The 19,575-nt window shown below is 53.4% G+C and overlaps 2 protein-coding genes across 4 annotated transcripts in view; both read right to left on the bottom strand.

The window, feature by feature from the left end:
• ARHGEF11 (Rho guanine nucleotide exchange factor 11) overlaps positions 1 to 1,108 on the bottom strand; it is a 38,804-nt gene extending 37,696 nt beyond the window's left edge. For all 3 annotated transcript variants that reach the window (XM_063145752.1, XM_063145753.1, XM_063145751.1), the window contains exon 1: positions 315 to 1,108. In XM_063145752.1, the coding sequence (XP_063001822.1) occupies positions 315 to 349 (35 nt within the window). In that variant the 5' untranslated portion in view covers positions 350 to 1,108. The remainder of the gene's footprint in view (positions 1 to 314) is intronic.
• Positions 766 to 17,884, bottom strand: LOC134412395 (ETS domain-containing transcription factor ERF-like). The gene is made up of 11 exons (XM_063146301.1): positions 17,810 to 17,884; positions 17,096 to 17,249; positions 11,414 to 11,483; positions 10,941 to 11,178; positions 10,065 to 10,251; positions 9,357 to 9,542; positions 8,826 to 8,944; positions 6,663 to 7,071; positions 1,575 to 1,834; positions 1,464 to 1,485; positions 766 to 777 (listed from the first exon to the last, which is right to left on the bottom strand). Exons 3-11 carry the CDS (start codon positions 11,472 to 11,474, stop codon positions 766 to 768), a joined length of 1,494 nt encoding a protein of 497 aa, XP_063002371.1. The 5' UTR covers positions 11,475 to 11,483; positions 17,096 to 17,249; positions 17,810 to 17,884.
• Between the last annotated feature and the right edge of the window lie 1,691 nt (positions 17,885 to 19,575).

Consider the following 19,575-nt stretch of genomic DNA (forward strand, 5'->3'; position numbering starts at 1 on the left):
AGTTTCTTAAAGGCATTTTGTGTTGCTGTTTTTTAAAAAAGAGATGTCATCACACCCGAAAGTATTTCCCATACAGAGACAGACAAAGCGCAGGGCATTCCCCGACACACAGGGCCAAGTCTCATGACCATTACCAGGGCCTTGAGGAGAGGCCAACCCACTAGAAAGAAACCTGGACTCGGCCAATTTCTCCCCCGGCACACACTTACACTCACCCATTCATAAATGAACCGGCGGTCACAAAAACCCCAACCCCAACGAAAGACAACTTAGAAAAAAGGAAAAGGAGAGAGGGGGGAAATCGCCATCCTTACCTGTCCAGTGCAGTCTGAGGGGGTCTCATGTTCATGTCTTCAAGTCCAGAACGCCAGGGTGGTCACCCCGGGGTCTTTGGCTGTGCGTGGCAAGTTTCTAAATATAAATTCAGTTGCAAATCTTGCAAGTTATTTTCCCACAAAGAGAAGACGACAAATTGATTTTCTCCTGCACTCAAGAGTCCAGAACCTTTAAGTCCGTCCTGAGTTTATATCCAGACATTTTCCCGCAGCCTCCTGTGATCTGGTTTTCTTTGCCTTTTTTCCTTCTTTTTCTTCTTCTTCTTCTTCACAATTCCATTTTTTTAAATAACTCTCTCCCCAAAAAGTAAACTTTTTTTCAAGGTTACAAATGCTATCGGAAGAGCCAACTGGAATGAAGACAGATTCCCATCCAAATATTAAAGTCTTAACTGCAAAACACAGATCAAAACATCCTTATAATCCAGTTTTACCAGCTGTTCTTTGGTTGGCAAAGGGACACAGAGAGAAAAGGAGAGGAAACTAAATAAAATAGCTGGCCCTTAACGGGTGTGTGTGTGTGTGTGTGTGTTGAAGTCCCTCGAGAGATGCCCAACTTCTCCTAAATGTCCCCCCCCTTCAGAATCATTAATAAATAAATTAAAAAATGCAAAGTGGCCACATCCAGTTTAACCATTAAATAAAAAAAGGGAGAATAATGGAATAATGTCTTGTAAACACAGAAGCAAAAAGGGGAGGGGGGGAAGAAATACCCCTTAACACAACGTTGTTTTGCAAGGGGGGAGGGAATACATTAAACGTTTCTCACGCACAAGACCCCCTGGGGTGGGGGGCAGCGGCCCCAGAGAGCGGGGGGGGGCCCGACACCCCCCACGGGAAGGGCTGGAAAATGTCCTCCGAAGTTGTGGGTTTCCCTCCAGTTTTCCTTGGGAGGGGGGCCGGGAGGGCGGCAGCTTGGGGCGGGGGGCGAATGCGGGAAGCGGCTCTCCATGAAAGGGGGGCGAAGGGTGGGTCGGTGGGGGCCCCGAGGGAGGGGGCTGGGGAGGAGAGGGGGGTCCTTCTCTCCCTGTCCTCGCCCCCCCTCTCTTCTTCTTCCTCCTCCTCCTCCTCTTCCTCTTCTTCCTCCTCCGTCCTCCGGGTCGTTGCAGGGCGCGAAGGAAGCCTCACCGGCGGCGGCGGCGGCGGGGAGCTGGAGGAAGCGGAGCCCCGCGAGCCGGGAGCGCGGAGGCGGCGGCGGCAGAGGCGGCGTCTCCTCCTCCTCCTCCTCCTCCTCCACACCGGGGCGGCTGCGGCTGCGGCTGCGGCTGCGGCGGCTGCCTCTGCATCGCCTCCCCCGCCGGAGGGAGCAGCGGCGGCGGCGGCGGCGGCTCCTCCTCCCGCTCCTCCTGGCCCCGGGGGCGGCTTTCTCGCACGGCGCCCGCGCCCGGCTTCAGGCGCCCGCTGGCCGCGCAGGGCTTCGGGGCCGGGTGGGCCGGGTGGGCCGGGTGGGCCCGGCGCCCCCCGCTCGCCTCCCGGGCGCCCCCCGAGCGCCGCGAGGCCTAGGCGCAGCCCTCGAGCCCCAGCCTTTCCCAGCCCAGCGCCCCCGCCTTCCCGGCCTCCTCGCGGGAGCCAGCCCTGCCCGCTCCCCTCCCCTCCCCTCTCCTCCACAACAGGGAAGGAGGGAAGGAAGAGGCGGAGGCGGAGGCGGAGGCTGGGGAGAGGCGACGCCAAAGCAGGAGCAGGAGCAGGAGCGGCAATGGCAGGAGCCCCGCGGTCCCTCGCCTGCGCCTCCCTACTGCTCGGGCTGCAGCAGGAGGCGGCTGGAAACGGGCTCGGCCTCCTCCTCCTCCTCCTCCTCTCCTCCGCCTCTCCTTTCCCCTTCTGCTCTTCTCCTTCCCATCTAGTCCCTCCCCTTTGCTCCTTCCTGCAGGAGCCTTTTCCCTCTGCAGCAGGTGGGAGGGAGGCAGGGAGGAGGAAGAGGAAGGGAGGGGAGGGAGGGATCCCCATCATCACCACCACGACCATCATCATCACCATCATCATCATCACCACGACCATCATTACCATCATCATCCTCACCACCAATCATCATCATCATCCTCGTCACCACCACCACCATCAACATCATCAAGACTGTCATTTATTCATGGATAGAGACAAGGACCCGCCCATTCTATATAATCATCCTTATACATTTCACCTTAAGATTGGCTGCATCCACAGTGGAAACAGAGCCTCCGGGTGCCTTTGATATTGTGGCACTTCACACACACACACACACAGAGAGACCTCTACATTGGTGGTGTTTCCCCGCCTCGATCCAGAGGGAGAGGCAGGTAATAAATAATTATATATAAATACACACACACATGTTCACACACACACAGAGGTAAAAGGAAGAGATCCAACATCAAGGCGTGTGTTTGTGTGTATAAATATACAAGGGGCCAACGAAGCAGGAAAAAGAATCTTAAAAGCACGACGTTACAGCTTCCGCATTCTTCAGCTGCTCTGTTATGAGTCCAAGCCCAGATCGACACCAAGCCGCCTATAACACGATGGAAGCGGTTTGAACATGGCAGATGGCATGAAGCCCCAACCGTTGTCAGTGCGCTTCAATGCCGGTATAAAGCAGTCGTGTAGATCGTGGCCCAGTGTCCCGTGGCCGACTGAGGAAGGGCAGAACCGCAGAACCGTCCTCAACCGCCTTGGCTGCAGGACACTTCGACTCACAACAAAGCAGGTGAAGAAGGTGGAAGCCGAAACATTTTGCTTTAAGGTTTAAATTTTTCTGATTCATTGGTCACTCTCTATTCCTTCTGGGATCAAGAACAAACTTGTCTAAAGTGTGGTTTGATGCTTTAAAAAGTGTCTATTCATATATCCCTCACACACACACATATATAGGGAGAGATCCCCCATCACCGTCATCCTGACTATGATATATACACACAGAGAGAGAGAGAGAGACCGAGACCTGTGGGCACCTGGTCACAGGTGTGTCTCCTCAGAGGAAGGACCATCCTTTGTGCTCATGTTATTCTGTAAAGCATCCGTGTACATCCAGGGAGCTATATTTATTTATTTATTTATGTCTGTTTTTCAAATGCATTAGTCGCCCTATAGCTCAAAGCTCTAAAGACAACATACAATAAAAGCATAAATAAAATTCACATTGCAAAGACAGAGGCGAATGAAACAAGCGACTAAAAGCAGCAGCCCATTCAAAGCAGTAGAGGTTGAAACGGGCATCTGGGTTAAGGAGAACCGGCACACTCAACCCCTGTAAAAAGAGGAGGATAAAACTATGCAGAAAACAGGATTTAAAAGGCCCGAGGGAATAAACAGGTCTTTGCTGGCTCACATAACAAAGGTGCTCTATTAGAGAGATGGGAGAGTACCAAAAATGCCTGCTCCTTCATCACATTTGTGACGTGTCGTAGAAGTTACCATGCACACTTCCTTGACAGTGTTACATGAATCAAGAGAAAAAGGGTCCCTGCCCTAAAGCGCTTACAGTTTTAATATTTGACAGTGAGGAGAGCGCTGCCAACTGCAGGCGTTTTCCTGCCCGAGGTGGAGCAGCAAATAGTCCCCCAAATTAAGGTGCATCTTGCCCAAAGTTATTTTGGCACCTGAGGCAGCAAAAGTGCCGCTCTCCCTGGGAGTCAAAATGTAACAACCGTTGATTATACATAGCTAACCACGTGCTGCTCTTCCGTGGTGCCCCGGAGCAACTGCCTAATGGTAGGGACGGATCTGAGGGGACCTATGGGGAGAAATAGTCTCCATCAGTTATTTATACCGTGCTGCCACTGTAAATGGCATCTCACAGGCAAAACCAAAGCAGATGTGCCAGTCTTCTGGATGTGGGACCTTCGCCCTCAGGCCGCCTGCCGTTCCTCTCCTGAAGGTTAGCAGCGGCTGCCTTGATTCTAGTCTGAATATCCTCCAGGTCTCCATCTGGGAATCTCTTTTCAAAGTCAGGGCTCACCTCTGGTTCCTGCGGAACCCCCCCCCCCCCATCTCCTCAGAGGAGTCCTGAAGGAGGCCTATGCCAGGCCCCAACTTATCCTTAGGGAATCCCAGCACTCTTTTCTCCCAAGGTTTTGCCTCGAGGGAAACATAAATACACGTTTTTGGGGAGGGGAGGGGGCACTTGTGGGCCTCCAGTTCTCTAGAAATAATTGGACCTATGACCACTGGACACCCACTTGGTTGATCCAGACTCCAAATTATTTTTTTCACACAGTTCTAGTTCCTTCTCAAAAAACACTGTCCCCCACCCCCTGCACTGCTGTTGTGTATCAGGTGAAAAATTCATCCCATGGTTTTCCTGGACAGGGAGGCCCCTGCTGCAATCTGCTGCTAGTCCATGTAGAATTTATTTTGAAGATTTATACCCTGCCTTTCCATCAAACAATTCCCAAGGCACAGACTGCAATAACACAAAAAAACCTCAATCGTTGATGGTGTTATTTCGCTATTGGTATCTGCTCAGCTAGACGATATAATAATGGATTTTTAGTCATCTTTGCTACTCCTTAAGTTACACATCACACACTTCTTTGTCATTTACTATCCAGTCTATTAATTGATAGCAGGCATGGAATAGCAGTTGACAGCCCACATGCATGTATAAGGCAATTAATTCTTGGACATGCCGTCTGTGTAAGAGGCTCCTTTGAGACAGTCCCGCATTGCACGTTGAGGATGAATCAGACTACGGTTGCCGGACGAGAACGGCTCCTCTCGGGTCTGCAACGAGCAAATGTCATCTCTGCAAGGCACACGGGAGCGATGTCTGCAGTGATGGCAGGCAGTCACCAGGGGCTGCTGATGCTGTACAGGAGCGCCTTCCACCGAAATCACAGCTGTGGTTTTGCAATCCGGTTCACCAGAATCACCTCCGTAGCTCACGCTTGAAACTTTGGGAGATCCGCCTCCATGGAAGGGGGCATCTCATTTTTAGGATAACCCAGATTTTTCCACCGGAAGGACAATGGCCCTCCTTTTGGGTCTGCTCTTGATCCAAACTCTGTCTCACTTTCCATCTTTCTTCGTGAGTGCCTCCACTTCCCTCCCACAAGCCCCCGGCTTTTGTACTACTCGGGGGGGGGGGGAGTCCTTGGTTTCACGGTACCTTTAACTTGAAAAACACAAACGGTTCAGAGTATTGCAGAACTTGAGCAAGGAGTTTCCAAAGGGAGAAGGGCAATTCGAAAAGAATTATGCCCACATAAAGGTCACAAAATCTTGTGTTCTCCAAAGCACACAAAAAACAAAACCCCCAAAGAAGGCAGAAGCGGGGGGGGGGGAGTGGCTGATGTTAAAGCCGTTAATTCCAGCATTTTTCTTTTGGCCACTTTGGTCATTTGGGGAAAATGTTTTCTGGTTGCTGGCAGTGTGACTTCATTGCAGGGTTGCATCTGGCTACCGGCACTAAGGGTGGACCCAAATGGAGATTTCCTAGCGCTGTTAATCAGAAGGTATTGTGCAAAGCCCCAGACACAGTAACAACTCCCTTTCCCTCTCATAAACGTACTTAAATATATCAATATACTTGGAAGCGAATATATAAGGAAGCGAATGAACAAACAGAGTCTAAGACCGGTTTAAAATTGTGTCTCCCACCTTCCTCAGCAGCAAAGTTGCATTTTGCAAAGCGCCCTAAATGCAGGAAACAACGTACCCCGTGAGGCAACCCTCAATACACCCAAGATCACGTGGCTTCTTACTAGTCTTATGTCATACACACAAGTAGCCATGTGCCGAAGCTACAGTAAGTGCCTTGTGGCAACCCAGAAAGTGCCTTGTGGCCATCACATTTTAATGGAAGCCATGTCATTATCTCAGGATCAAGCCGGGAACTTGGTAAGGAGAGTATTCACAGATATTTTATGAGTACGCAGGCACATATACAAGCATCGTAGCGAAAGGGTGTGTAAAGCAAGCAGCGTCCATGTTTGGAGGCTGGCAGGGGACCATCTGCTGCCCCCCACCCCTCAAAGGAGGGCTCCGCTTTATGCAATGGGCTTGCCCATCTGAGCCCCCTCGGATGCCCTCTCTTTGATGGGGTTGGGGGGCGCCTGGGCTAAACAGGTGTTGAGAGGACAACGGTGTTATGCGTGCAGACCCACGCCTGCGGTGGCTTTTGAGCAGAGAGGCCGGGCCTCCCCTAAGCAGGGATTCAGGTGCTTTGGTGAACTGGCATGGCAGGAAGGAGTGGGGGGGGTGTCAACCAAGAGACCGAGAAGACAGCTTAGGTAGGGCGGATGGGTCAATTGGGTTTTAAGCCAGCCATTGGCCTAAGACTGGGGACAGCGTGGGAGGCAGCTGGCTGAGGCTGCTCAGTTGTGGGGAGCAGCGTAGACCTTCTCCTGCTACGTGGGGGGCCAGCAACCGTTTGCCTGTGTTGCAGGACCTGGCCTGCAGCACCGGCTCAGGTTTCCCCCCAAGCCTGGCCCCACCAGAGGGACTAGCACCCTGTCGAGCCTCCTTCAGCTCGTCTTCTTCCCAAGGAGACAGAGGCGAGCGAGGAAGGAACTCCGGCCTCCTCGGTGCACTCGCGTAGCCCTGAGACACCCACGGGTGCCCAAGGAAGGCTCCCCGGTGCTTCCCACGGAGAGGGTCCACCGTGCCCATCAGGAGGTGCTCAGATCTGGGGAGACCCGGCTGGCTCTGGAGCACGGCTCTTTCGCCCACGGTCATCACAGCTTGGCCTCGGTGGAAGAAATGGCCAGAGAAGTAGGGCGAACGGGAGAGGGGGTCCTGGGGCAGCGAGCAGAGCTGCCGGCTGGAATGGGGGGCAAAACCCGGCTGGGGAAGGGCTGAGGGGGAAGCGGCCATCGGGTGGAACCTCTCTGGGGCTCTTAAACAGCAACAGGGGTTGAGGAGGCAGGAAGGGGGGACGGAGCCAAGACCTGGAGAGAAAGAGAGAGAGAAGCAAATGCAAGGGCCCAGGATGCTTTTCAGCATTCTTGTCAGGGCAGCAAAATGTGAATTATTAAAAGTTTGTTAATCAATTAATCTGTCTGATGAACTAAAAAGGTGTAACACAATCAGTCAGCAAGTTTGTTTATAAATGAAGGCAAGTGCATAGTTTATAAAAACTGTAGGTGGCAAGAATGACCTTTAACGGCATTCCCTTTCCGTCACCTAGGAGGTAACGCTACGTCGAAGATGATGCCCTGAATAGGGATCTTGCTTCAGAACCTTTGCTCATAGACACATTTAACTGATTACTCAATCAAGCTTGTTTACTAAGTACCAAGTTCCATCGGGCCTTTCTCCTCTGTTCGCTCTGCTTAAATTCAATTATATTCAATATATACAAAAACTTTTACATCTTCATCTATTGAGTCATATATCATAGTCCGTATATTTTAATTTAGCATATTGCACTTTTAAGCTTGGTGATTTTAAAGTACTTTATTATTTATTTCAGTCCACACAGTGTATTTTATCTCATGTGGAACTTGACCGGCTTTGGTCTGCCTTTGTTCCTTGAACAGGTCTGCGACTGTGAAATAAACATTAATTGAGGGTTAATGAGCGCTCCGTTCACTGGCCATTTAGGAAGGTGGTTAATGATAGTGGCTGAAAAGATCTTCTTTTTAATTAGCATTATAGCATTAAGATGTCATTGTGTTTGTATTCCAACAATACTATAATGCTACTCTAATGAATAAGTATATTAGCATTACAGGGGTGTGACATTATAGCTCTTTTAACTGTTATTTTGCTATTATTTTAGTGTCTTTTTGAAATGTAACTGGAAAAGTGTTTAGTGCTACTTAAAAGAACGATAACAAATGAACCAGAGGTAGCGATGGCACCCACAGCATCAGATAGAGTGGGAAGTGCTGAGCTATGATCAGTTCAGAGTTCTGTAAGTCATTGCCCACAACAAAATCATGCTCCTTTAAAGAATGACACAAGAGTAATGCTAAGGGCACCATATGCATGGAATGTAGTGGAATGAACACTCCGGGAAAGGGGCCCATAACCCTCCCCAGTAGTGGAGAATCATAGAATAGCAGAGTTGGAAGGGGCCCACAAGGCCATCAAGTCCAACCCCCTGCTCAACGCAGGAATCCACCCTAAAGCATCCCTGACAGAGGGTTGCCCAGCTGCCTCTAGGGTGGAAGAGCCCACCACCTCCCTAAGTAACTGGTTCCATTGTCGTACTGCTCTAACAGTCAGGAAGTTTTTCCTGATGTCCAGCCAGAATCTGGCTTCGTTTAACTTGAGCCCGTTATTCCGTGTCCTGCACTCTGGGAGGATCGAGAAGAGATCCTGGCCCTCCTCTGTGTGACAACCTTTTAAGTATTTGAAGAGTGCTATCATGTCTCCCCTCCATCTTCTCTTCTCCAGGCTAAACAGGCCCAGTTGATTCAGTCTCTCTTCATAGGGCTTTGTTTCCAGACCCCTGATCATCCTGGCTGCCCTCCTCTGAACCCCCTCCATCTTGTCTGCATCCACAATCAAGACAGAAGAGCCATGATTTATTAGCCCTTAGGAGCCATGATACATCTGGAAGCAGCCCACGTCCTCCGGTACTTGGAACTTAAATGCTCCACGGAAATGGGCCGTGGAACGGATAGGTCAAATGTAAGTTGAGCCAGAATTCGGGCCCGGAGAACAGGAGGCGTTGGGCTGCCCATCCCCTGCCAGCAGACACAAGATCTGTCCTCACATGTACAGGACGTGGCCCTTTCGTTGATATCTGCAGACCTGGAGGGCCTCTGGAGGGCCCCGTCTTCAAGCATGCAGCCACCTGGCTGATCTGCATTTCACAGAGTCTCGGTGTCCAGCAGGAAAGCGAAGCAGGAGGCCCACCTTGACCACCTTCAACATCTAATTCACAACTAACATTGCTGAAATGGGTTTGTCCTACTTTGCCGCAATGGTTTGAAATGAATGTTTAATTGGTCCCAAATCCACACTTTTCAAATATTTAAATGAGCAATTTGTTCAAGCTGACCTTGTCGAAGAATTAACATCTCTGCCTTTGGTTTCCTAAACGAATACTTTTAAAGCCGTGGGTCAGCTGACCAAGCATCATTTTCATTTGGATACCCAACCTGCCGGGGGTCCCCACAGACCTCCCCTCCCTCCCCGGGAGCCCCCACCACACTTACAGCTGCTGGCACTTGCCCCTATCTTGTCCCGAGCCTCCTCCACGTCGCTCAGCTCCTGGTTGCCCCTGGGGAAAGCAAGGTGCTCAGGGCGGGCCCGTCTGGCTGAGACCATGCTCTGGAGAAGCTGGAAAGGGAGGGGAGACATGGCCCGGGGCGGTTTTAAGGGCTGCCCCGTGGCACTGGTTCTGGTCTGCCCCCACAAAAAACCAGGTAATGAGCCAGCTTGTGCCCTGGGCCCCCACCCAGGCCCCCCAACGGCTCAAGAGGAGCCCTGCTGGATCAGACGACGGAGGGCCCAACTAATCCTGTTTCCCACCTCTGGGAAGCCCACGAGGCAACGGCCTATCAAGGAGCCTCAACATTTGCCCTTCCCAGTAAGTGGCTTTCAGAGACAGGCGGCATCTGTATCTCGGGGATTCCATTCAGCTGACCTGGTTAACAGCCGCCGATTTCCCCTCCACCAAGATGTAAGAGCAGCACGGGATCCAGAGGCGCCGTTTCCCACAGGGGCCAACCCCCTGGAAGGCCCCGCTCCCTCCCGCATTCAGAGGCAGGCGGCACCCTGAGCCTGCAGGTTCCATCTCCACCAAGTGTGATTCATCCCCTCGTCCTTGCGAGAGACGGTGGGCCCCACGCCTGCAATTACCTCCGCCTGGCGGTGGGCAGAGCCTCCGTGTGGCCGGTACATCCCAGCTGCTCCCATCAACAGTGGCCTGGCAGGGGACGGGACGCCCCACAACGGGTAGTTGATGAAGATCAGTTTGCTGAAGTTGAACTTGTAGGTGAACCTTTTCCCCTTGGTTTTATGCAGGATGCGCTTGTTGTAATAATACCTGCAAGGCAGAAGGGGAACATGGGACGGGGGAAAAGACAAACACCCCCAAAGAGAGCAGGGCACCAATCCAGAACAAAAGTTTGCCCCTGATGGCCCCCTCCTGCTCTTCAGACCTCCCCCTGCCCCCAAACTGGCCAGTTCTGATGAGCAAGATGGGCTCATCACACCGGTGTTCCACCATCTCCACTGGCTCCCAGTCCGTTACCGGCCCCAATTCAAGGGTGCTGGTTTTCAAATCTTTCATGACTTGGGACCAGAGTGCCCGAAGGGTAGCCCCTCTCCACATGTGGCTGCCTGGCCCTTGAGACCACCTTGCGGGGCCCTTCCTGGATCAGGTGCGAGAGTGGCTACCGGAGGAAGGGTCTTCCTAGTGGTGGCTCTGCAGCGAGGGAATCCCTGCTCCAGAGAGGCTTTGCTTGCCTGCCACCACCCGACCTTGATGACATTCCCATCTGTTCAGCCCTTTGAGACTATCCCTGCTTTCAACCGGTTTTATCTGGACTACGGTTTTGGTAAGTTTTACAACTGCACACAAATACTGCTTCTAATTTGCTTTTGTCTTGTTGGAAGCTGCCTTGAGCCTGTGGTCAGAGGGCAGCCGGTAAACATTTGAAATAAAATAAAGCACTCAGACAGACGAGCGTAGCTGAGATTTCCTTCGGGCCCCACGCCGGCAGCCACCCTGACCTGAGGGCCCGGCTCAGCTTGTCGTAGTTCATCTGGGGCTTGCACTTCCTCCTGCCCCACAGCCGAGCCACCTCGTCGGGGTCCTTGATGACGAACTCCCCGTACTCGCCCTGCTGCCACGCGATGACGTGCCGGAACTCCTCCTTCTGCAGCAGCTCCAGGATGAAGTGCCACAGCTGGATCTGGCGGGAGCCCGGGCTGGATTCGGCCTTGTAGGCCCAGTCTGGGAAGGCCACACCTGCACGTCAAGGAGGGAGGGAGGGAGGGAGGCCGTTCTCAGATCCGGCACTTCCAACGTCTCCTCATTCTCTGCTTGCCCCCTCTTCCCAGGAAGGAGCCTTCCCGTTGCTTTAGCCCAGGTATGGGGAACCTGCGTCCCGCTGGGCCATCTGGCCCGCAGCCCTCGGATTCCCCAAGCCTGCCCCTTAAGGACTAGCGAGGAGAGGGAAGTTGGCCCCCGGCCCCCGGCTCACCTGATATCCAGTAGGAGCTTGAGAGAGCAGCCGTCGCTTCGGGGACACAGCTGCAATGCATCTTACAGACCTGCCAAAGCGGAAAACGTGACCCAGCGTCAGGACGGAGCAGGGCCCCGAGACGTTCATTTGGAGGCTTTGCTCCGATCGCAACGTTGGGCGTGGAGAGATTTGGCCCTGGCTGTCGGAGACGGCGGTGATAGAGAGGAGGGATGGATTGGGAAGGCCCCGCCGCCACCTCCCGGCCCTGTGCGGAGGAGACTGGGCAAGGGCTTCCCTTCCCGTTAAGGCTTTCTCACTGGCGAATTATTTCGGCAGCGCTTGAACTGTTTTTATGTCTTCCTGCTAGGAAGATATAAAAAAGGGGGGCAGGTTTTCTTAAATTTTGGAAATTTAGAGATCGTTCTTATCATTTAAATAGAAATACAATACATCTCGCCCTGGTGCGGAACGAGGTTCAGGAAACATTGGTTCTTGCGCCACACTCCAGTTTCCTTTGGAAAGAACGAACGTATAAAAGGAAGAGAAACGGACACGTGAGCGACCAACAGGCACACGGGCGGGCAGGAACGGCAGAGCAAGACGTCTTGGTCTCGCGCTCTCTCTCTGCCCCTCTTTCGGGGTTCTTTCAGACAGCAGCTTCAGAAATCCCTCATTGCCACGGGGCTCAGAGCAGCTCAGAGCAGTCCTGGCCAGCCTGCACAGGTGACTTTTCACGTGTGGAAAGGCACCGTCCAGGTTGGCCCGGCTGGGCTCCTGCTCACTTACCGTGTCGCCAAAGTCGTGAGATCCCGAAAGTTCTTTCCAAACAGGAAGCCTCCGTGAGCCCCAAAGAGCAGGAGAGGGAGAGACAGACAGACGGACCGGGGACGGAGGCTCCTCCGCGTTTGAGGGTTTTAGGATGACCCATCTCCATATATAAAGGGATGGCAAAGGGTTAATCTTAAATCTTCTTACCCCTCTCCCTGCCAGAAGAAGGGAAACAGCGAGAGAAAAAGCCGGCCCACATTTGGGAAGGGCTCAAGGATGGGAGATTTTCCTCCTGGGGTGGGGGATCGCTTTCAGGGGGGGGGGAATCAATTAGCTAGGCTTTGAAGGACCTAATAAATAAATGGCCAAGGACCAAGGTCACAGTTAGGCCTTAAATGGATTTTCTTGCCTTCTTATTAAAAAGGGGGAATTCACCTCCAGGTGACAGGGAGCGTGGGGAAGAGGGAGGGAATTAAAATTCTGACAGCGAAAGAAAGAACCTGCTATTTCACATCCTCCTTAGCAAACCAAGAAGTTTTTGTTTTGTTTTAAAAAAAAGCCCTGATCGTTTGCAAATGTGATGAGAGGAAAGGCCAGAACTGGCCAGCGGTGTCAATTCTCCATCAGTCAAGCGAAAGCACCTGCAACTGGGACCCACTTTCAAGAACTGATGGCATAAAAGGGGGGGGCACAGCCCCCTCCCAAAGGGAGAAAGGTCCCCCTTCCACACAGCCTTTGCACAACAGATTTGCACACTTCAGACCCGGATGTCTTATTTGTGGCGGATGGAGAGCGACAAACGGACATTTGATGATGATGGAAGAAAACCCCCCAATGCACACGCCGTTGCGTACAGAATCGGGTTTTGCAGCCTTCCCTAACAGCCACGTTATTACAACCCCCATCATCCCCATCCAGCATGGGGATAGTGGTAGTACAACACATCTGGAGACCGGTACACGGCAGAAGCCTGGATTAAGGCAAGGCTTCGGTTTTGCCAATTCGCAAAGGTTGTCGCTTGCAGGGATGGATTACGCGGATTACGCCCGCTGGTTCTGGAAGCCCTAGAAGACGGGGAGCGAAATCCTGGCTTCACACTTTCTCCAGATCTCTCCCTTTGGACCCCCAAGTGAGGGGGGGGCTTTGTCGGCACAGCCCCCCCCCCTGCACTTGGACGTGAAATTCTGATTTATCTAGCAAAGCAGGGCGGAGAGGCTTTGGGGAGCCAGCCTTGCGTTTGCAAGAGGCTGGGGAGGAACACACACACCCCGGGGGCTGGGGGGGCCTGGCTGTTCCTTTATCTCTGCCAAATCCTAGGCTGCAATCTGCTTAGCTCCTCTGCCCCCACGGAGCTGGGCCGGGCCATTTCAGCTGCTCTCCTGCTTAGCATCAACTGGCCAAAGAGGTCAAGGGCCTGTTTGTTTAAAACCCCGTAATGCTATTACAGCAAGCGGATTACAGGACATCGCAACAGTCAGCAGGGTGGGGGCGGGGAGGGGGGGTGAGAAGGAGATCAAGGGAGGGCAGGGGAAAGGCACCAATCCTGCAGGGGATGAAAGCAGCAAGCCGAGAAACGGGCCAGGCAAGGAGGGTCCCCTCCAAAGGCATGCAAGGAAACAAACCTGTTAGCTGTTTCCATATAAACCAAGAGGTGCCTGGATGTCCCCCTGTTTAGACCATCCTTAACTCTGGCTTGAGCTGATCAATTAGAGAATGCTAAATAACGAACAATCAACGCCAGCTAGGAAGGGCGGGTCGCACCCCCCTGAAACCAGTCTCCTTGCCTAGTGTGCGTGTAGGAGGACTAAAACACAATGTGAGGGTGGGAAAAGGCTCACTTGAGAACCCGGCAGAAAAGGGGACATGGTTTTAGGCGGCTGCCTTGGCGGGTGAAGGGGGGTGTTTGCTGGTGCTGCATTGGGGTGAATGCCTGCTTGTGCCCCACCTACCAGCACCTGCACCTTCGTCAAGGGAACAGCTCCTGCAAACACACCCATTACTTCCGCCCTCCAGAGGAACGGCCCTTGCAAGGATCCTGGAATTCCTGCTTCAGGGAGTGAGAAGCACATCTCCTTGCAACGTGGAGATTAAGAGGACCGGGCTGGAAATATCCCCCTCTGCTCCCTCTTCTGTCGCCTCACTTCCTTCTCCCCCCCCCTCCCCACACCCCACACCCTCCATCCCTTTCCCTTTCTCCACAAAGTCCTCCAATTCCCTCCTCTGGGCCTCCAGGGAATGTGGTATTTAAAAGGCTCCTGTACTACTGGCAAACAGAAACTCTAAACGACTCCTGAGCGTCCACGCGCTGTGGGGAGAACAGAATAATGAAGGTTACGCTGGAAGGTCAGAAAGGGCAGCAGGGATCATCCAGCTGGCCCAGTCTGGCCTGGACCCTAAAGGGTTTTCTTTGGGCCAACACGGCTACCATTGCTTTTCGTGTGAAACAAAGGATGTGAAATGTAGTTTTTCTCCATGGGGACCCTACGCTGCAGGAAGCTGTACCACCGGAAACTGGGCCTCGGTTTCCTACGGGCTCATCTTCTCCGACTACTAGGTGAAGTTACCCATTTTAGCTTCAACTGTCCTTTTTCCTTTCTTTTTCTTAACCAAGTACACTATCTGACATTTTCTCCAGCTTCGTTAATGCAAACGCTGCCTAGTTCCTCTCTTATTTTCCGCCTATTGCGTGTCTTTCACCGAAGGATGAAGGTAGCTCTGAGTAACTGCTGGATTTTCGTATTTTCAGAAATTTTTCCCTCCTGTTTCTTTGCCCAGCAGTCCGACGGCCAAGTCCCACCGTCCCAGGGAGATCCGGAGAACCTTCCAGCGCTTTGGTAGAGGCGCATGCAGACTTCGTGGCCCCCCCACCCCGACTCCTCTGCTTCTGCTTCTCTCCCCACTCCGTCTGCTTTCTCTTACATCTGCCTCACAAAGAGATCTGCAGATCTCAAAAGACTACACGTGTCTTTGTGAATTTGAGTTTGTGAATAAAGTTATCTTGCTAATATAGACTTTTGGGGTTTTCTTGGCACAGAATTTTAGGTCGTTTTGTTGCAGGGGAGTGGGCTTTGGGTTTTTTTTAAACACAAAGTAGAACACCATCCAAGAATTATTCTGCCCCCAAACCAGTTTCTCTGTGCCCAAAATGCTTAATAATCCAACCTCTTTGCCCCTCTGCTCCTTCTGCCACTTCGGCCTTTTCCACAGACTGTAAAGAGGCCAGCTAGTTGCCAATGTCTCAAAATCCTAGCTGGAATGATATGAAACAAGGGGCTAGTCCATAACAGCCTCCCCAGGACGATGCAGGAATTGTCTCTGCCTAGCAGGCAAAATGCCAACAGGCAGCGCTGGACAATGCTTAACACATGTGTGTGTGTGTGTGTGTGTGTGTGTGTGTGGGTACACATACATCTCTTTTAAATTGTTAGACCAACAGAACGCCCGGGTGCAATTTAGAACGCAACCATCACATGAGCGGAGTGATCTGGAAACCTCTGATTTCCTACGGATTGAAGTTCGTCTAAGTAAAATACATTTCCCTGTCTGAAGTAAAGGAGTGCTGGACATAGGGACTGCATGCTATTGGGGGGGGGGGAGGGTCTCAATAGGGCTCCTTTGTCTCCACCACCACCACTACCACCGCCTCTCCCCCCTGCCCCACCCCACCCCATTTTACCAGCCTTCAAGCAGGCGCCTCCTCCGCTGCTTGGGTTGCACGATTTGAATCACGGTTTCTGCAGCCCACCAGGGAGGAATAAGAACCAGGAGGAAATAAAGAAGGAGCCAAGCAGGCAACTCTGCCCTGACCCAGGCAAAGGCCCGCTGGAGCTCCAAGACATCTCCCTGGAGAGTTTGCCACAGCAAAAGGCGAAGCAGCCACTGTTAACTCCCGCGTCAACTAACAAGATGAAAGTGGAGAAAGCAGGAGTTGCAGACCCCTGAGCGGAAACGCAGCAAATACGACACCAGGCGAGCGAGCGAGCGACAGCTCTGTCCCTTGCTCCTGGGAAACCAGGAAGCCGCGACCCTTTTCTGCCCACCACGGCGCCTGGGAGTGGCTTTCGCCCAAGAGCTCCTGGGCCCCGGGGGCTCCTGCCAGGAGGGGGCCTAGGAGGGCTGCAGTCCAGTCCCTCGAGGTGGGCTGGCCCTCGGCACACCTGCCAGGCACGCGGGTGAGCTGCTGCCCCCGTGGACCAGCCCTCCGCCTCCGCCTCCTGCTCAGAACCTGGGAAGCTGCCTCAGGCAGAGTCCGACCCTTGGCCCGTCTAGCCTTGCATTGCCCCCACGGGACGGCCAGCATAAAACCCTGAAGGCTGCACCGCCTTTCTGTCTTCTCGGAACTTAACAGAAGTGAGTTCACCCAGCAGATCGACACCATTTTTAAAGAGCCAGCAAACCCACCCATTTCGCCCCCTCCTACCACACACAGCCGCACCTGGCACCGTCTGCTCACAAGGAAAAAACTTCCTCTCCGCACCGACGCAGAATTGCCGGAAGGCCCACGACCTCTCCGGTCCCTTCTGCCTTAAAACCTAACAAGATCCAGGAGGAGAGAAAACCTACCAGAAAAACAGCAGAGCCACAAAAGCAGAAACCAACTGGGAATGGGCGTTCCGAGAGCGGAGAAATGCACATAAAAAGAGGGCGCCTCTTTTTCTGCGCCGACGAAGGACCCGGACTATTCCAAAGCTTTTGGCTGAGGCCAGCCTCCATGGGGCATCAGGCCGCTGGGAGGGAGAAGCGCCAGAGCAGGAGGAGGTACGAAGACCCTCCCGGACCCTCCTCTCAAGATGCCCCCTTTGGGCACCTACTTGGAATAAGTTCCACCGAACCAGGTGGGGCTTCTTTCTGAGCAAGCAAAGCCTCGGATGGTGGGTGGGGGGGAGGCTGCAAGAGTTTCCACTGAGCTGAAGCGCCTGCCCGGTCTCTTACCTTCCGGAGGCACCTGGATCCTGCCCGGCCGCCGCTCGTCCTCCCTCCCTCTCCATCTGTCAGGCAGGGGCTGCGCTTCCCATCGTGTGTCGTGTTGGGGTTACTTAAAATGAAAGCCCCGTCCTCCTCCTCCTCGGCGTTCCCAGGAGAGCGGCTGTGGTTGTGAAGACAATCATGTTAACTCTTGCCAGTCTTCAGGCTGCCGACCCTCATCCTTGTCCTTCCGCAGAGAGAACGTCCCTCCGCCGGACGGGCTGAAGGCGGCTCAGGGCTGCCTCGCGCACCTCCCGTCCCGGTCAGAGAGAGGAGCTGGGGGTGGGGGGCAGCTCCTGTCTAATCAGGGGCGGGGGACGACCGGCTGTGGTCAGTGGCACTGCAACTGTGCCCCCTTCTGAGAGTAGCTGCTGTATGGTGGGGGTGGGGAGCGAGGGGGCAGCCAAAACCTCACAGGCAGCGGTAGGACAGCCAGGTGCACACAGGGGCCAAAGTGCATTGTACAGGAGGCTCTCTGGCCAGCCCAGATGCAGAAACAGGTGGCTGCTCTGAACAGGTAGGGGCTCACAATTCTCAAAAAGAGCTAGGTGTGTGTACACACTTGCAGAGATATGTCCTGTACATAAGGACAGCAATGCAGGCGACTTGCCTTGCAAATCAGCCCAGGATGAATGTGTGTGGGACACAACCACTGAGATCCCATAAATCTACATTTCTTACGTTGCCCAAATCGCTCTCCAAGGGAAGCTGGCCGGGGGCCCACCTGGGCCAGAATATTGCAGCTCAACAACAAGCAACGCCCCGCAAGCGGACTTCCGCAGGCAGCTAGCAGGAAAGGAATCCCACATAAGCCCCGAAGTCTGTAAGGTGTGTTGGGGGGTAGGGGGCCGGGGAACAGCCCCGCAACGGCTTTGCACACCCACCCAAAGACGCTCCAGGCTTGGAGGGACTCCGCCACCGCCTGCTGCAGCTCCCAGGATCAATATGTCATTTCTCGTTGGTTAATTTCCCCGCCGGTTGCCGGGCAAGACCCTAAATTAAAACAATAATAAGATACGGTTGGGGAGGGGGAGCAGGACAAACAAGGGGGTCCGCCGTGGGGAGAAGCAGCGCCGACAGAGGACTATTAAGGCAGTCACCTGCTCCGCTGGGAAGCTGGTTGTGCTCCGTGCGCTGGAGGGGAAAGGGGGGGCGGCTGGCCCAGGGGAGCCCGCTAAACCCCCGGCCAGGCCCTCACATCTGGCTGGAAGGGCATTAGAGGGGGGGACGCCTTGGCCGTGCCCCCTGCCTGAGACCTTTGGAGCCGCTTCCCTCAGCAGATCACTGGGCTCCGGCTCAACCTGGTGCCTTTTCTCCCGGGACCCCCATGTGGTGCCCCTCACCCTCCATCTCCGTTCAGACCCCTCCCTCCCTCCCTCCTCCTCAAGAACCTTGGCCCTGGCATCCCTTCCCAAACCTGGTGCCTTAGGGCTGTGTTGGACTACAACTCCCAGAACCCCCAGCCAGCACAGCCAAAGGAATTCCGGCAGCCGCAATCCAGCACATCTGTAGGGGACCAGGCAGGACGAGGCCTTGATTGCTTGGCCCCAGCCAGGCCCTGCTCTCTTGGGAGAGAGATGGCGAGTTCCCGGGCTCCGACAGAAGATTGCCACCTCCGTCTCTCTGGCTTATTAGCGTACTCTGCTTAAACGTCTGTGTTAACCCAGAAGTTTGTGCTCTCAAAAGCACAACAATGAAACACCGAGTGGATCTGTTTAGACATGGGGGTGCGTGTGTTCCCCTCTCCATCACTGCGGGTAGGAGAACGGGGGCGGGGGCAACACAAAATATGTGCCGCTGCGCAGAATCACTGCCCTAATTTGGTACACAGATGGGCTTTGGTTAATTGAAGGTGTTGCAAGGAAACAGTACAACATCCTGCAGGAATAGGAGTAGCTGTTCTCAAGCGCGTAATGGCCCTATTAAAGCCAGCGCTCCAGTTGAGTGCCTGGAGCGTAAAAGGGAAGAAAGTGAGGAGATGAGGCAAATGCAGGCAGGGGAACGAGATCTGTAAGGTGTTGCGTAAACCAACCTTTCACGGAGTGATGAAATCCGCTCAGAATTATCTGTCTCTTCTTCTTCTTCTTCTTCTTCTTCTTCTTTAAGGATCCCTTTTCCCTAGTAGTCTTCATCTAAGGAAAAAAAACCTCAGGGGAATCTTATCCCACTGCAAATATCAAAGTTACATCAACAAGGTTCCGGCTGGAGACGGGGTTTGTCAAAAGGAAAAAACAACAACCCAGGGATCACAGCAACAACATCTACACCTGTTGTGGCACCAGAGAGATGAAAGCCTGAGGCCGGGAGAAACACCAGGAAAAAATGAGCAGGCCAGGAAGTGGGATGGGGTTTTCTTTAAAGGCAACCTTTGTTGTTTTCCAAGCGTTTGGGGGAAGTAAGTGTGTGTGTGTGTGTGTGTGTGTGTGTGTGTGTGTGTGTGTGTGTGT

This window comes from Elgaria multicarinata, chromosome 21, assembly GCF_023053635.1.
Source record: "Elgaria multicarinata webbii isolate HBS135686 ecotype San Diego chromosome 21, rElgMul1.1.pri, whole genome shotgun sequence".
Classification (NCBI taxonomy): Eukaryota; Metazoa; Chordata; class Lepidosauria; order Squamata; family Anguidae; genus Elgaria; species Elgaria multicarinata.

Excerpts from the sequence above, each read along its gene's own strand:
- LOC134412395 (XM_063146301.1), bottom strand. The coding sequence starts at position 11,474 with ATGCATTGCAGCTGTGTCCCCGAAGCGACGGCTGCTCTCTCAAGCTCC. Across the intron at positions 8,945-9,356 it reads GGGGACCCCCGGCAGGTTGG|GGGATGGGCAGCCCAACGCC; the intron begins GTATCCAAATGA and ends GTCTGCTGGCAG. Across the intron at positions 7,072-8,825 it reads AGTTCCAAGTACCGGAGGAC|CCGGCAGCTCTGCTCGCTGC; the intron begins GTGGGCTGCTTC and ends CCCCCATTCCAG.